The sequence below is a fragment of the Crocodylus porosus genome, unplaced genomic scaffold (assembly GCF_001723895.1).
Source record: "Crocodylus porosus isolate Cpor-Errol unplaced genomic scaffold, CroPor_comp1, whole genome shotgun sequence".
In the NCBI taxonomy this organism is placed as follows: Eukaryota; Metazoa; Chordata; order Crocodylia; family Crocodylidae; genus Crocodylus; species Crocodylus porosus.
This window is the reverse complement of record NW_017728924.1, coordinates 15,325,892-15,343,058: the sequence shown is the minus strand read 5'-3', so window position 1 is coordinate 15,343,058 and position 17,167 is coordinate 15,325,892. Positions and strand designations below refer to the sequence as shown.

Genomic DNA, 17,167 nt, shown 5'->3' with positions numbered 1-17,167 from the left:
TTTTTTTTTTTAATCGTCGATTTTTATCCACTCTGAGAGCATAACAAAAATCACTATTGTAGGTAACTGTAATACAGAATTACCTTAAAATTTTCTTCAGTTAACCCCTCATTGGTTTTGGAATTTCTTATCATTGCTGCAACATATCTTTTTACTAGATTTCTGATCACTTCCTGAAACATAAAACAACATTTAACAGTTCAACTACTAGCTGAGACCCACTGACTCAGTGTCGTTTTATCTCGCTGTACTCTAGCTCGGCAGACTTCTTTACTCCACTCTTTACAGAGTTACTGATTGCTCCTTACTGGTGAAAATGGAACATGTTCTTTCAAATACGATGAACCTTCGTACAGCAATATATATCTTACAGCTTGAAAGCTCAGTGGTTAAGTGCTATAAGTCAATGTGTTATGCTAGTGTTACGTACAAATAACAAGGGCTGTGTGTAATGAGATTTCATTTCTCAGTTTCCTTTATTTTGTACATGATTTCAAGCCATTTAACCTCTGTCTCAGTTAATTAGTCAATGACTGTAAAACACTTTCAATATTACAGGTCTGATGTGTACATGCAATATATTCTGAAACTGCTAAAACAAGTCATTTGGTGTTTTGTTTATAGCACGTACTGGAGTCACGGGCAGTACCAGAGAAAAAATATGCATATGCTAAAGAACAGGCTAAATTTTATAACTATATGTAGAGCCACATTAGCTGACGTATGCATGTAGTGTTTTCATTGAAGGAAGTAACTATTCAAGGGCATGCTCTGTCTTAAAGGGTAGGTTAAGGACTCCACCCTGCTAGGCTCCTTGAACATCCTACTGGCAGAGGATGATCACCATTTTGCAGGATCAAGTGTTTAGGGGCTAGTTTCACGTCCTTTTAGCTATTCAATTCAGTACAGATTTTTGTGGGAAGATGTTAATTTGTGTATCAACTTCTGTACTTACCTAAGTACACTGCTATTTATTTCCTACATTTATGTGCACAAGTATACATGTACAAATAGTCACATCTTTTTCAGCAGATATATGATCATGTGTTTAGTAGATATGTTGCCTCAAAAGCATCTAAGTTTTCACATCTATAAATGGTGACAATGAATCCAAAATGCATGTTTATCTAGGAAAATTAATTCTAGGTTAATTATTTACTTTGTAGTTTTTAAAGGTTGTATCTTCTCTGAAAATCTTAGCCTTAGTATTTGTGAACAGTACCATGAAGTTGAAAAGGAATGAGATCTACATTTTCAAAAGTGGCTACTGATTGCGGGTCCCTTATGCCTGAGCTACCCAACTTCAGACAAGTTGAAGAGGTCTGATTTTCAGAAATTGTGAAGCACTTCTCCTCTGAAAAATACATCACTCTAGGGTATGGGGCACTCAAAATCATCCATCACTCTTGGAAATGAGGTATAGTAAATCACATGGGTGGGGGCGGGAGGTGGTAAGTATTATTTTTTCCTTCCAAAATGCTAACATAATGAATTAAATTGGATTTAAAAAGCTGGTATTTTTAAACACGGACTCATCCTTTTGTAGATGGAATTTGATGAATTCTTGAAGACAGGCAGGGTGAGATCAAATACAAGCTGCAGGAGAAAACATTTCTCTTATCTGAGCTCTCCTTAGTGGAAGAAGAAAAATCCCACCTCCTCTTTTTTGTGTTAAGTCTGGGAATCCATTGAGAAAAAAAAAAAATCCCTAAATGTTTGACTTGTTGATCAAGATTGTTCTTCACCTCTCTCAGAAGGAGACCTGGCATGAAATCCGGACCCTGCTGAAGTCAAAGGGAATGTTGCCACTGACTTCAGCGGGACGATGATTTCATCTCAGAAGCTTTTCTGTTTACTTGAAGAGATAAAAGGCCTGTGGATGATTCCTGAGCCACTCAGGCTGTTTGGAAGAAGCTGTGTGTGTTTTATTCTGTGGTAAGCAGGAACTTTTTGGAGCTCCTACACTTGTCAAACTATATCATAGGAACACAGCAGGTAAGCAGTCAAAAATCACACAGGAGCAAAAAATAGACAAAAAAAAGACTTCAAGTACTGGAGTCTTTACCTGGTAATGCTGATTCTGGATCAGGTTGTCAGCGTGCCGTTCCTGAAATTAAAAAAAGTAAATGCACACTGTATGGGTATCAGTTAAGTCAAGTCTCCCCATCTCCAAGGGTGCTTAGGCAGCTGTAGTACAAGCAATAGCCTCTTACCAGCCCCAGAAGAACTTTGGCCTCTGTAGCCTGAATTAATAAACAATACTCTGGAAAAATGAGACATTAAGATGTTAGGCTCCTTACTGTAAAGGTTTTTAGGTTTTCATGCCTCTTCTGTTCATCCTCAGAGTCCTTGCCAGGACACAGTCGGTAATGAATCCACTTGCAAAGGTACCAGATTGACTTGGGACTTGGGATAATGTTGAAAGGAGGGGGCAGTGTGGCCCCTTCATCGAAGTAACTCATCCAGAGCTTGGTCCTTGCAAACTTCCACTCAATATCTGCATGGTCCTGGGGGAGAGGGAAAAAGAGCGTTACCAACTTCAGGAAAGCTGCATTGGAGGAAACACTGAGAAACACAGGGTACATATTGACATGGACACAGAGCTAGCTGTATTCAGTCAGGCGTGCTGAGGGGCAGTCCACCTGACAAATGAGAAGCAAGATCAGTTCTTCTCGAGCCCTTGTTGCCAGTGCAATTTTAAAAATTACTTTGAAATGTATCAGAGTATAAAAACATTGACTCTTTAGGAATGGAGTGATTCCAGCATTCAGGGAAAAGTGTTTCAAATGTACAAGTCTGACTTTATCAATAATTTATGGTTTGTGATGCCATTGTTGATGGTTTCACTGACAGAGGATGAAGAGGAGCTGGGGAAAAAATCGTTATGCTACTTTTCCGTCTGTGAGGGCATGAACACGCAGCGGAGAAAAATAACAAGATTGTCAACTCTAATTATCTTAGGGTCATAATTTCTCATTTCCAAGTTTGCAAAAGTACTCATGAACTTGACTGGAAAGAAATCTTAAGCATTTTTTAAAGCAACTATCAATTCAGCTTCTATAAAATTAAGATGAAATAAAATCAATCATGACAAAAACAACACATTATCTTATGCCTCAGATTTTAAACCTTGACTATGCATCATATTTTATGCAGGATTAAACACAAAATGCATTTATTTATTTACACATCATCACCAGGATAGTCTGCACTTCTTAGGGCTTTTCATTCAAAGAATTCCAACTATTCCTTAAAGATGGATAAGTTATAAGCCCCATTTTACAGACACATAGAGAGTGTTTCAGGTCACAATCAGGAACCATGGCTTGTTTCATAGTTTCATAGTTGGTCGGGTCAGAAGGGACCTGAGCAGATCATCAAGTCCGACCCCCTGCCACGGCAGGAAAGAGTACTGGGGTCAAACGACCCCAGCAAGAGCCTGTTGTGCTAGGCTCTGCACTAACACACAATCAAAAGATGGTGTTTGTCACAAATAGCTTACTATCCAGCCCCTAAAATGTCTAACTTTAATCCATACTAGAAGAAGACCCAGTTCTCAAAGAGATCTTCCCAGAACCACCCATCCTATCCTTTAAACAAGCACTGAACCTTGCCAACCTCATCACCAGAAGCAAACATCCTACAGTCCAAAACACACTGAACAGATCCAGACCATGCGGGGTCAAGAAATGTAAAACCTGCCAACACATTTCCACCCCCGCCCAGAACAGAACCATCACCATTCCTGGATCTTACACCTGCATCCCCAGAAATGAAATGTAATGCATCTCACCAGTGCACCAAATGCCTGATGGAAAACATGTAGGAGAAACCAAACAACAACACCTGTGTACCAGAATGAACACACACTGAAAATCAAGACAAGAATACCCAATTACCTGTGGGGGCACATTTCTCACAAGAAAAATACTCTTTCTCCAATCTCTCAGTTCTGATCCTCAAAGGGAATTTGCAAAATACCCTTCATAGACAAGCCCATGAACTTCACTTCATCAGTCTACTGGATACAAAAAAGCATGGACTAAATATGTGTATATCCAATGTGTACTGGATTTATGACACATTATACCTGCCTAACATATGACTCCCCAGGTAAATCTTCCACTTTTTACCACCTATTCTCATTCCCTCCCACCCTCCTTTCTCTCATCCTTTGACTACAGCTACTTTCATTTCCCCTTCCCCCACCTGTCTCTCACCTACTGACCACCTCAATTTACATTTTAACTGACTGGCTTTCTTGTACAGGTCCCGGCCTCTGGCTGCTTTACCGCTCCATCCAGGAAGAGCACAGACCATCTGCAGATGCTTCCTCAGCCAGACAAAGGGCGTTCTTGCCTGAAAGCTTGCTAAGAAGAATTTTTCCAACTATTTGAGTTGGTCTAATAAAAGAATTGGATTTACCCAAAGAACTGTGTCTAACTTTAAAAAAAGAGTTTCGGCCAATCTTATGTTCTCATCAGAACTTAGGGGAAGATTTATTTGTATAAAGCCAGGATTTCTCGATTCTCTGCAGGTAATTCAGAACAGTTCTTGGTCATCTTAAAGGTGCAGAGGAAAGAGCAGTTCCCTGTTGTAACTCATGATGCTTTGCAGGAAGTGCCACGAGTTACAACAATCCCTCAAACCTGACAGAAGTTCACTGTTGGGTCCTGGGGCTTGGGGAATCCAGCTGCTGGCAGTGAGCCTGCAGGTGGTTTTCCCTTGCACTGCTCCTCCCTCCCCCTTCCCAGCCCAGCACAAGGGAAAGGGAGCAGAATAGGAGCTCGTTCTGAGGGTTTCCCAGCCAGTGCTGGAGGGTGGGGCAGCTGGACTGGAGCCCCCCTAAGGTGGGGCCAAACTCCCTTCACTCCCTTTCTGGGTAAGGAGGCAGCTCAGACACGAGTTATGGAAAGCGCTCCATTTTGGAGCATCTTCTTCTGAACCCTCATGCCATAAGGGTTCATATTTTTGCAGGATCAGGCCCTGTTAAAGTACTCTGCAGACATACACTTCTCTTTGGTCATTGATGTAGAGTACTTCTGGGTGCCAGACAGGCAAAAATTGTCATTTCTGTCTGTGCCTTAAAAGTGTCATGGTTTCATACGCCGTCTAGAAATCATGATGCTAAACATAAAAGGAAGAAGAGGGATTCAGCCTGAGCTGTGCTGCACACAGCTTGCAGTGTGACTCTTAATGGAGACAGCAAGGAAGTGTATTATGTATTGTCAGCCTAGGATTCAGCAGTGGGCTGACGGCTGTGACATTTCAGCTGTTTGGATGTTTAACGTTTATGCTAACAGTACCTGACATCAGGTTAATCCAACAATGTGATGATTTAGCCTGAGCAACACTGTGCCTAGTGAGAGGGGGGCAGTGCTTGAATTTTAAGCTGTGGCAGATACTTCCTTTAGGCTGAAATCTGCAAACCCATAGGCTGGGCCTGAGGCAGCAACACAATGAAGTGAACGGGGAGGCGTAAGAGGGCAGCGGGAGGAGTTGAGGTTGTATGTAAGAAAGTCTACAATAATCACTACCATACCAGGACGTGACATAGCTGCGTGGTAATACGTTCCAGACAGGTCTTGGCAGCTGAGATGGACTAAAACCATGTGCCCAAATCAGGCTACAGTCCTGGACTTCAAAAGTGCTGTAGCATGATTCAAGACCACATTTGATTCAATCCACACAGTGATTTAATTGGATCAGGACAGTACCATGCCAGAGCCAAGTCTTCCATGGGAACACAGGTAAGATCACGGAGGCCATCTGCCTTGCCTTCGGGCTCACGTTATAAATTAGCCAGGCCCTCTGGAGAGGGGTGAACAACAAGTGCACAGAAAGAAACAGCAACTTTATGGAGGAGCATGGGAGATGTATGTGCAGCCTCATACCAACCTAGAAGCTACTCCTCAAAATGAGCCTCAACAGGAGGGTTGCTAAGGCACAAATGCCAGCACTGCGTAGGGAGCGGCTTATCCTCAGCAGCATTTTGAGTCCTGCCCTTTTCCAGGGCTTAGTACTACCAGGGGCTGGAAGAGTCAGTCCTGTTCTGTCCCCCTACCTGCAGGCTGTAACCACTAGGCAAAAGGTCATGCTCCTAGTCTCATGGGCCCCGTGTATCTCTAATTCTCCCATGCAACCCTGAATGGCTTCAGCAGCCAACCTCAGAAGGGGCAGCTGTGATGTGCACCAACTTGCTCATCCTTGTCAAGGCCAAAGCAGAATTGCAATGTCAGAAACGGAGATACCTTCAGAGCTGAATGCCTCTGTTGTTAGCGGTGCCTAAGCACAGGTACTGAGGACCGTGACCTTGGACTTAGGGACCTAAATGCTGCCTTCAGGTATTCAGTGTGTTTCTAGATCTGGGCTGAGCAATTCAGAGCGTGGCAGGGAGAGGGTTAACACTCTCTGAAGGAAGCCCATCACCGCCTGCTGTGCTTCTCAGGGACTATTAGGGTAGCGGGCTTCTCCAGCTGTGCTGAATTGGTGGTAATTCCTTCCAGCACATTATAAAAGGGGTGTGTGGTGAGTTGGCTGTAGGATATAAGTGTTTTTGGTAGGGGTGTTTTGTTGTAGGGGAACAGACTGAAATGAGACCCTTTTTGTTCTCTCTGGCTGAGTGAAAGGCAGGGATACAGGTGTGTTGGAGAGGCTTTGAACCCAGGCTAAGGAAGTCATCCTGGAAGAGGCAGTTTTGTGTGGGACTTGCTGAGCAAGTTTCAGCTGGCCCCTGTAAATGTAAATGCACCTTTCTGTTGTGCTAGGAGCCCTTGGTCCAAGCTTATTTGTGACCCATCCACAATTGCATTTGTGTTTCTTTTGAGAGCTGCACCGAGCCGAGGCCAGGTTCCTGAGCTTACTTTCCTCTCCTGTTGCAAATTCTCCAGAGTTTGCAAACCAAGCCTGTTCCCATTATTTGCATTGATGTTTTGAGAACCTGAGCAATTAAAAGTAAATGTTTTTGGCAGTCGTTTTACATTGGGAATGTGCAATTGAAAGACATTTCAATTGTACTGAAAATGTTCTTGAATGCCAGGCAGTGACCCTCCCCTCTCTCCTTATAACATGCTTCAGTGGCAAAATCTTTCAGTGATAAACCAGCATAAAACAAAGGATTTTTAGACTCTCTTCTCCTGCTTTGAGCTGTGGGCTTCACTAAACAGTGCCACATCTGTTTCTTCCGTGTGCTGATCTTACTGCAGTAGCATCACAGGTGACTATGGTCTGATGTATTTGGGCTGTGTAGTCTTTTGGTTTCTGACTTCAAACTCCTCTTAGAAGGCTGTGTATTTATTATTTATTACTTGTAATAAAACACTAATAAGGCAAGGTGACATGGTTCATTTTGAAACCTTTGCAGGGAGAAAAGTGCTGCTATTACAGAGAGGCTAGAAACAGAGCAAATGGAACGAAAATATGACTGACACCAGGCAGAATCCAGGTGTCTCAAAATACATATACCAGGAGCAATATACTTAGTGCTACGTTTGCATTTACTCTGGCCACCAGGAGTATTTACTCCACAATGCATTTACTCTGGCCACCAGGAGCTTCTATTCTCCCTGATCGTTTGGGGCTGGAACTGGTTCTACTGCGGGAGGCTGTTAGCCAGGACTTGAAGGTCACCTTAACAAAAAGTGCCCTTTCCCCATGGACTGGAAATGAAGCACAAGGGGTCAGTGCGTCCCCCAACTCTGCTTGGCCGTGCTGCAAGTCTGGAGCCCAAGGCACTCGAACACTGCTGCAGACAAGCTGTGGACAGGGCTGTGTTGAGACCATTCCACGGAGGTGATTCCTTTTTTGTTACCGGGGATCAGAATATATTTCTCCTATGAAAAACCACCGACTAGTCTTTCCTGTGCTCTTTAACGTGCCCTTGTTGCCATAGCAATTCTGCATTCGTCTCAAGGTTTGATTGTGCTGTCCCTTCTCCAAGTTCCTGCAGAGCACCTCCCTGCCGTTTACCACTGCTCTTTCTCCAAGCTGTCATTCACCGTTTTAGCTTTAACACATTTTAGCCCTAAGATGGCTGAGCCCAAATCCTGGGACTCCCCCCATGAAGAAACGGGCATGCAGGACGTGGCATTTTCCTCTCGGAGAAATCATAGCTGTTTCCATCACAGTGAGATGGTGGTGCATGTCCAATCTTTTGGCGAATCTCTGCCATCTTTTAATTAATCTCCATCACCAATTAATCACTCCCAAAGCTCTCCTAGTGGAATTGCTGTAACCATCTAACTTCAGGGACCACCAGGGTTTGTTTCCTAATTCAACAGGAGTGATGTATTTGCCAGATTTGGAATAATTACCTACCACGCTAATTATCCAGGCTGGCTCAAGCACCAATCTCATCCTCATCGCTGGGTAGAAAATCTGTTGTTTACATTTTTTTAAACATTTTGTAAAGGTTTCCATTCCCCTTGCCATATGGTTTAGGATCTTGTTTTGCCAGATTATGGGCCACATCCTCAACTGGTATAAATCACTTCATTGATGGAAGTCTCTCTTATATGGGAAGAGCAGGTGGCTCTCATCTCCAGAGGACTTGAGCACTCCACCACGTTTAATGCATTTATCATCACAGCTCCCGTATGAGGTCGAGCAATGCCATTATCCCCATTTTACAGACAAGGCACTGAGGCACATAAAAATAGCAGATGTCCAGGTGGCTGAGGAAGTCTGTGGTAAGAAGGGACCTGAAGCCAGGTTTCCCAAGTCCTGGGCTAGCAGCATAATAATTGTTAACTCTTTCCCTCAGGGTAGAAGGGGAATCCCAAATTTTCACCTCACTATCCTGTAAAGGCAACATAGCCCTAGGTCCAATCAGGCTATTTCAGCACAGTTTTGTTATGTTGTGCCATTTCATTGAGCATTGTGCCTAATATAAATTGGCCTGCTGCAGGCTGAGAGCTAGAGCTGATCAACTACAGCGTTCTCCAGAGATGATGGCACTCAGCACTTTGACATCTTCAGACAATATTATCGTACTAACAATAATGAATGAATCGATAATTTAATCCTTTCAGTGCTATGCTGAAGGGTAGTGATACTACTCCCATTTTACTAACAAGAGGAAAACACATTCCAAGAATATATATCTCTCTGGAAAAAACAGGAGATAGAGAGATCTCAATCTTTTCCTGGCTGGCACAGAAAAAGGCTGTGTGCTGCTTCTGTATTTGATTATACAGTATAGCCCGTAACTAGGCTAAGCTAGAAATCAAGCTGTTGCCTGCCAGACATGTTTTTATGTTTGTGGCAATGGCCACAACCTGTGTCTGGGCTTTGCTTGCATGTGCCATAGGGAGGATACAAGGAGTCTTCTCTTGCCCATCATGCGGAGGCCATTAACAGTTGCACTTCCAGCACCAAGAGTGTCAGGACTGCTCACGGCTAATGTCCTATTGAGCAGTCCTGCCAGCCACCCTAGCAGAGTTGGGCACAGCAGGGCTGCAAGAGCAGTCCCCAGGATCTGCACTGCAGTTTGGGGAAGAAAGGAACATACACCGTGCCCTGCCGATAGCTCCAAAATGCATTCGATGCAAGCACACTTAAGTAGCTGTCTCATTTTGAGACACGCAGGAGCTGACTCTTAAAATCCTGTTTCTTGGTCCCTTTCAGCGTGATGAGGTCAGGTGGTAAGGACAGAGTGTACTGGAAAAGCTGTGCTTCTTAAAAAACCATTTAGTTTACATCTATCCTAGCTGGTTTTGCCATAGCTGGGAGCCATCTAAAACAAGACAATACAGTGTATCAGAAGGCAAAAAAACCCTAACTCTGCCTTTCATACAGATTAATGCGCGAAATGTGCCACAGTGGACTTTGAAACTGGCAGCATTTCAGAGAAACAGACTCGGAGGTGGAAGATACTGGAGTTGCTCTTTACATGGCTCAGGCTGGCTACTTTGCAGTCCAGAAAGCTACTCGTTTTCCAGGAAGCCCTAGCAAAAGACAGGTGCATGTGCAGAGCATGGGTTTCCACTGGCAAACTCAGGAAAACCTATGAAAATCTCAACAGGTTAGCTGAGCTACTTTAGGTCAAATATTTTCCAAAAAAAAAAAGGGTATGGCCAAGCAAAGTCTTTCACAAGAGACATTAGGGGATGTAGTAAGATAACTCACTAGCAGATAAACTAGCGGGTATACAGATCTATGCTGAGTCTATTATTTTTCCATGATTCCTTTTCTGATACCAAGAATCATAACATATTTCTCCTATGAATGATCCATGGGATTTTCATGAAATCCAATTAGTCGTCCTACGAAAATCACTGACAGCTGATACAAAAGACTGCTTTCCAAATGGAGGTGATATATGTGTCACACCCCCACACACTTGGGTTGTATATTGTGTTTTTTGTGTGTCCCCTGATTTTGTGGTCTGTGTTTTGGCCACGTGCTCAGCACATGGCAAGCTGGGGCCTCCTGCCCCCCTCCCCACCTGGCACGGCACAGCAGAGGCCGCCGGAGGCGAGGGGAAGCTGCGCGCTGGCTGGGCCCAGCGGGGCTGCCCTGCTCCCTTCACCTCCAGCTGCGGTCCCTGCTTCTGCCGCCCCATGCGGGGGAGCTTCAACCCTGGTGGCTTCTGCCCAGTGCGTGGCGCTCTGGCTCCTGGACTTCTTCCATCCGCTGTGCCTGCCCGTGGGCACTGCTCATCCCGCTGGGGGCGCAGCACCAGAGCTGGAGCCAGAGCGCCACGAGCTGGGCAGAAGCTGCTGGGATCAAGCTTCCCCCCTGCCATCCAGAGCAGCACGAGAGGGATGGCAGCGGTAGCTGGAGGTGAAGGAGGCAGAAGCGTCCCGCTGGCCCTGGTCAGCGCACAGCTTGTGGAGTGGCTGTAGCCACCAGGCGCTGCACAGGACAGGGGGTGCGGTGGTGGCTGCAGTGGGCGGCTGCTGGGCTTGGGGGCCGTCGGCGCCTCCAAGCCAGCCTGTGCAGCAGCTACTCCTGGGCCTGCCTGGCTGTCACAGGCTGGGCTGGCCCCTCTGTGTCCACCTTCGGCAGTGCTTGGAGGCCAGCCTGGCTCAGTCCCGCAGCCACAGCCCTGGATGGATGGATGGATGGCAAGGCCATGCCAGGTGGCTCATGGCTGGCCAGCCTCCCTACCACATGAGCAGGGGGGAGAGCCAGGCAGACCCCAGCTGGGATCCCTGTGCCCATGCTCAAGAGGGGAGACAGGGGAACTGAATCTCCCCTCTGCCTCCCTTCACCTGAGGCACTGCCCAAGCCAATGTCTGACCTTGGGAACAAGCCTGGCAAGGGCTGCTTCCCCCCTGCCCCTCCAGGCGCACCCCGGCTGGGGTCCCTACAGGCCAGGGTGGGGATTTAAACCCTTCCCCAATCATACTTAGCTGCCTGCCGGGGGGCCTGGCCATGCCCCCCAGGTCAGCTTCCCTCTAGCCTTGAGGCTGCTGTGGAAGCGCCTGAGCCATTGCAAGCATGTGGCTGCATTTCCAGAATCAACAGTGAATGTCTATTCACTTGCAAATCGTTTAAATCTATGTAGGTTAGATTAACCTGCAAAGATTGAATCAATTTAGGCTTGGGCTTTTTGCATGTCTGTCCCTAGCCTTGGAGTTTTCCTGAAGTTTCCATTTCAGCAGGCCATATAATCCAGCCCAGAAGTATGGGGTGCATGCATGCTGTCTGGCCCCATGGTCACTCCCCACAAGCATATACAGCTTTTCTGTGGGAGCAAAGATGGTCATGCCACTATCCCTCTGAGAGCGCCAAGGGGCCCCTTGCATCACCAAAGGACCTGTGCTCTCTAGCAGCTTCCCCTGGTGCATCGCAACCTACAGACTATGTGGTGTAGTTAGATAGTAGTGTTTCACATTGCATTCATGATGTTTTCTGTATTCAGTCTGGGGGTTTTTTGGTTATGCTGCTTGTGAGGAGGGTTTTTTTGTTTAGGCAGGACATCCTAGTAATTAATTTAGTGTTTCCAGATTTCTGCGTGGGAGCTCAAGCCGAGGAAAAATATATTTAGTACCCCAAAACTGAACCCATCCCTTGTTGCTGCCACCTCGTGCCTGGCAGAAGGGTTACATATGGAAGGATTGACTCTTAATGGGGGGAAGGGGGAAGTAAGGTGTAAAACAAAAGAAGTTACTGATGGCCTATTTAACATCATTAGAAAAAGTGATTAGAATAGCCAGAGCATATCAGATGTTGAAAGGGCAGATGAAAATATTCACCAACAGCAGTCAGGGCTGAGTGGCAATCAGGTGGATGCAACAGAGACAAGGGTAGACCTGCATGCCACGTTAACAGAAAAGTCCATTACAAAGGCAGAGACAGCAGGTTTGCAGGAGATGTCATGCAAAGTTAAAGAAATGAGTAGCCCTTGGGACGATGTGCACAAAATATCCAAAGCAAACCATTTTGCATGAGCCTACTATACAGGCATACAGAAAAGTATGGGATGTACAGACCATGCAATTGAAGAACACATCGAAGGAGAGCAGTTTAGCAGCAGTGGTGCAGAATTCCTTTTGGCTACTCTACAGAATAAGGAAAAGGCTAGGATGAAACATATGTAACTAACTGAATAGGTCCAGAAGACATAACCTTGCAAATCAAAACCAACACCAGGGCACTAGTAAACTGTGTTCCTGAGACTGAATACAGAAAAGGAGAAAAGACACCAGGCTTTGTCACAGTGGAGTAAGCTGAGAAGGCGCTTGGGAAAAGGTTTGCTTGATGCTTGCAGTAAAAACAAAACACACTGGATACGCAGAGAACTTCAAGATATACACAAAGCACTTGTGGGAACACTAGTCTATCCACCCTAGATAACATCACTTGCTGTTTCTCTACAGCAAATCCATTCGTGGTACAGACATTATGCTTTTACCAGTATACGTCATCAGAAACCAGTCTATAGCCATAACAGAAACAAAGTTTGGCATGGGTAGACTGGTTTAAAAATGGCAGAAGCTGATCTAAGATTTGCATCCCCCTCTACCAAAGGGCGGATGTGTGTTCTGTTCACTACTGATCTAAAACCACATAATATAGATAAAGCACATAATGCTTACAGAAAAAACGCATAACTTAGATTCTGCCTCGTCTTTTTTTGAATGTCTGTATTTAGCTCCAATGTACCGATGCTCAAACAAAACAAAGACTGTAGTATGTTAACCACTTTCAACACTTCAGTTAGAAGATGGCACTTCAAGAGAATGCTCCTTGATACATGATCTTCATAAGAAATAGTCTAGAAAAGCATGAATGAATTACTAGAAAGACTAGTAGGAGCCAAGGTCATTGCTGATAATATTATAACACCTGGAAGTACTAGAGAGTGATAAAAGCCTACTAGTGCTACTTCGGGGATGAGGGGCTGCAATATGAAACTGCATCATGGTAAAACACAAATGAGTTCTTTTGGACACAGCATCAAAAAAGCAATTGTAAGACAGGACATAAATAAAATGAAGGTGATAAGGCAGTTAAAAGCACCAGCCTCCCCAAAAGAACTGGAAACCATATCATGAGTAGTAACTTACCTAATAAGATTTACATGGAGACCAGCAGAAATCACAGCACCCCTACAAGAGCTGGGGGAAGAATATCACTCAGTGCTCCAGGCACAGCAATCTGGACAAGTTTTCCAAAACATTTAGGATACCATCACTTTTAAATACTAAGATGACAACAAGAAAGTGTTCTGCAAACAACAACTGGAGCATCACTGGTGCAGGAAAGGGCTCCACACCAAAAGCCCAGCCCCCACCAGCCCAGCAAAATAATGCACAAAAGGAAAAGGAAGAAAAAAAACAGGCCCTGAAGTGAAATTCCTCTGGCAGAGCTTTTCTCATGCAATTCTTAATGCCAGAAGGGGAGAAGATGGTGTTTTTAAAGAAAAAGTGCCCAGAGATCCTGAACAAGATTCATGAAGGACTCTTCAGCATCAAACTGTGTAAAAGAGGCAAAAGACCCACAGCACTGGCCCAACAAGAAAGCACTCATGAAACAGTCATTTGTGGAAAGGTTCAGTGCCAGGACTGCATGGCATTCCTGAGGCACCTAGGAGAGCTTGGCAGCAACTGCCAACTGATTTAGTGCACCACAGAGAAAACCGCAACCTGCTGGTAGCTGATTATTAGTAATTTTTTCATAACAACTCAACTACCAGCACTGTAGTAAATCACACAAGGCAATGTTCACCACAGTGTGAGCATGCAGAATTTTGAAAGTTTGCAAGGGGTTGGGTTTCACGTGAACACACAATTATTAGTCTGTATTACCCGCAAACCAACGGACCGACTGAGATGTATGTACAAATAGCCAAGCAGATGCTTGGGCAGAGGGAATAAAGGTGATAAGACCCTTGCCTCAATTTACTAAATTGCTATGGACGTAACCAACACAGATGTGACTGAATGGAAAGCTTAAAGCAGTGATGTCTATGAAAGAATCTCTTTTAATGCCCAAAGTTGCAAATGTCTAGAAAAATAATAAAAAAGAACTGTCTGGAAGGAAGAAAATTGGAATCCTCCTATGATGAAAATGCCCAAAGACCAAAACCGTCTACAAGAAACTCCAATATAACAATGAAAAGAGCTAGGGGACAGTGGGACCCTGGCTCTGTAACTAACCTAGTCATAGGCAATACAGACAGAGAATGGACAATTAATTAGCTGAAATCCCAGACACCTGAGACAATTCCTGTTGGGACATCATGAGCCTACAACCCCCCATGCTGAAACAGAAAGTGAGAATTTTCACCAGCTGAGGATCTGCCTCACTATCCTGTAAAGGCAACATAGTCCTAGGTCCAATCAGGCTATTTCAGCACAGTTTTGTTACGTTGTGGCCATTTCATTGAGCATTGTGCCTAATATAAATTGGCCTGCTGCAGGGTCACAATAGAGCTAGAGCTGATCAACTACAGCATTCTCCAGAGATGATGGCACTCAGCACTTTGACATCTTCAGACAATATTATTGTACTAACAGTAATGAATGAATCAATAATTTAATCCTTTCAATGCTATGCTGAAGGGCAGTGATATTACTCCCATTTTATTAACAAGAAGAAAACACATTCCAAGAATATATATCTCTCTGGAAAAAAATAAGAGAGAGAGTGAGATCTCTCTCTCTTCCTGGCTAGCACAAAAAAAGGCTGTGTGCTGCTTCTGTATTTTATTATACAGTATAGCCAATAACTAGGCCAGGGGTGGGCAATTATTTTGGGTGAAGGGCCGTGTCGCAGTGCACACAGGTGCCCTGCGCCTGAGAGCGGAGACTGCTCTGGGCAGACCCCTAGTGGCGGAAGGGGGGAGGCTCAGCTGCCAGTCACCAGGGTTGCACAGGTGCTGGTTGCCAGGGCGACTGGTAAAACCAGCTGACAGGAAGGGGCAGGGCTTATCCCTTCTTAAGCCCCGGTAGGAGGCTAGGAGGGCAGTCCCTCTCCAGCAGCCGTGGGAGTAGGGACTCAGCTGGGACAGACAGAGGGGAGGACTCTGGCAGTGAGAGCATCCCATGGTCGCTGCTGGGGTTGGGGAGCCCTCCTTCCCTGCCTCTCCCTCACTCTCTAGTAGGGAGTAGATTTTGTTTGACCGGACAGTCTAGTTTTTATGATGTAGCCCAGGGGCTTTATGTTTTATGTTTCCTGTTTTAACCGGAGGACCAGGTGAGGCTGTTAGGGGTTAGAGGAGGCCTCATAGGGACTCCCCAGTAGCATGGGGGTTCCCGGTGCCGGAGAAGGCGCAGCATTTGCGGGGGCAGTGAGGAGCCCCCGGAGTGGGAGAGGGAGCAGCAAGGAGCCCCCGGATTGAGACGGGGGGCCAGAACATAACAGAGCCCAGGTCAAACCATGTCAACTCCATCTGCGAGGCTTGGGCTATGGTGTAGGGGAGGAAAAGGAGCCGCAGGTATCATCCCCTGTCACCGGGGTGCGAAAAAATGGGCAGCCTCCTGCTGATTACAACCATCTTCTAATCAAATAAGATCAAGGCATGGCAGGAGAGTAAGCAGGCGGTTGGCCCATTACAGGAGGGCGGAGCCACCCCGGAAAAGCTCCGATAGTGATACTCCTGTCACAGGCCGCTTACCCAGTTTTGGCAGGCTGTTGAGGGCTGCATGGGTAGCTCCACCCCTTGACAGGTGCCCTGCCCCCTGGTCACCATCTTGGGATGAATGTCCCGATGTCTTGGGACCAATGTCCCAGGGCCAATACCGGTGGGGCCCAAAGTGGGGTGCAGGCTGGCAGGGGTGAATGGAGCTTAGCTGGGCTGCACCAGGAGGGAGAGGGGGGAGCTGGCCTGGCTCCATAGAGCCCTTGCTGGCCAGGACCCCACACTCCTGCCACCCTGCTCTGGGCCCCAGCGGCACTGGACCTGGGACACTGGTGCGGGCTCACGCTCCTACTGGCTCCTGCACCTGCTCACTCTCAGTGCCCCCCCAGCCCCACGGTACAAGCGGGGGGGCAGCACACAGCCCCGACCCCCTGCTTGCCCCCAGGGAAGAAGCTGGTGCTGAGTGCAGGGAAAAGTGGCCCCTCTCCTGCCCCACGGCTGGCACTCCCTGCTGCACGTACTCATACTCCACGCAGGGCTGTCTGGAGCAGGCACAGGCAGCCCCATGCTGGCTGCAAGCGGCTACAATGCAGGGCGCTGGCCATGGGGTAAGTGAGTGGCTGCTTTTCCCTGTGCTCAGCACCAGCTTGTAACCTGCCCCGCTGCCAGCCTGGGCCTCGCCAGCTCTGGACTCGCTGATCAGTGGCAGCAGCTGCGGCCCGCCCACTTGCCATGCCGGGGAGTGTTTGCTGCTTCTGCCCGCCTGGAGCTCACGTGCTGGGTAGCCTACAGGCGGCAGTGGCAAACATTGCTCAGCGCAGCAAGCGGGGGGAGGGGGCTGCAGCTGCTGTCACTAAGCCCGGAGCCAGTGTGGGGCCAAGGCTGTTAGTGGGGCTGGGTTACAAGCTGGTCCTGAGTGTGGGAGGGAGAGGGGAAAGCGGTTCTTCGCCCACCCCATGGCCAGCGCTCCCTGCTGCAGCCGCTTGCAGCCCACACGGGGCTGTCCGGAGCAGGCACAGGCAGTCCCAGGTGGGCTGCAAGTGGCTGCAGTGCAGGGCGCTGACCACAGGGTGGATGAGGGGCTGCTTTTCCCCCACCATGCTCAGCTTTTCCCTGGGCCACTTTTCCCCAGGGTCC

The 17,167-nt window shown here is 46.7% G+C and overlaps 1 protein-coding gene across 1 annotated transcript in view; it reads right to left on the bottom strand.

The window, feature by feature from the left end:
* TRPC5 (transient receptor potential cation channel subfamily C member 5) overlaps positions 1-17,167 on the bottom strand; it is a 113,656-nt gene that overhangs the window by 9,713 nt on the left and 86,776 nt on the right. The window contains exons 7-9 of the mRNA XM_019540388.1: positions 2,301-2,507; positions 2,066-2,107; positions 84-173 (exon numbers count right to left, since the gene is read on the bottom strand). Coding sequence (XP_019395933.1) covers positions 84-173; positions 2,066-2,107; positions 2,301-2,507 — 339 coding nt within the window. The remainder of the gene's footprint in view (positions 1-83; positions 174-2,065; positions 2,108-2,300; positions 2,508-17,167) is intronic.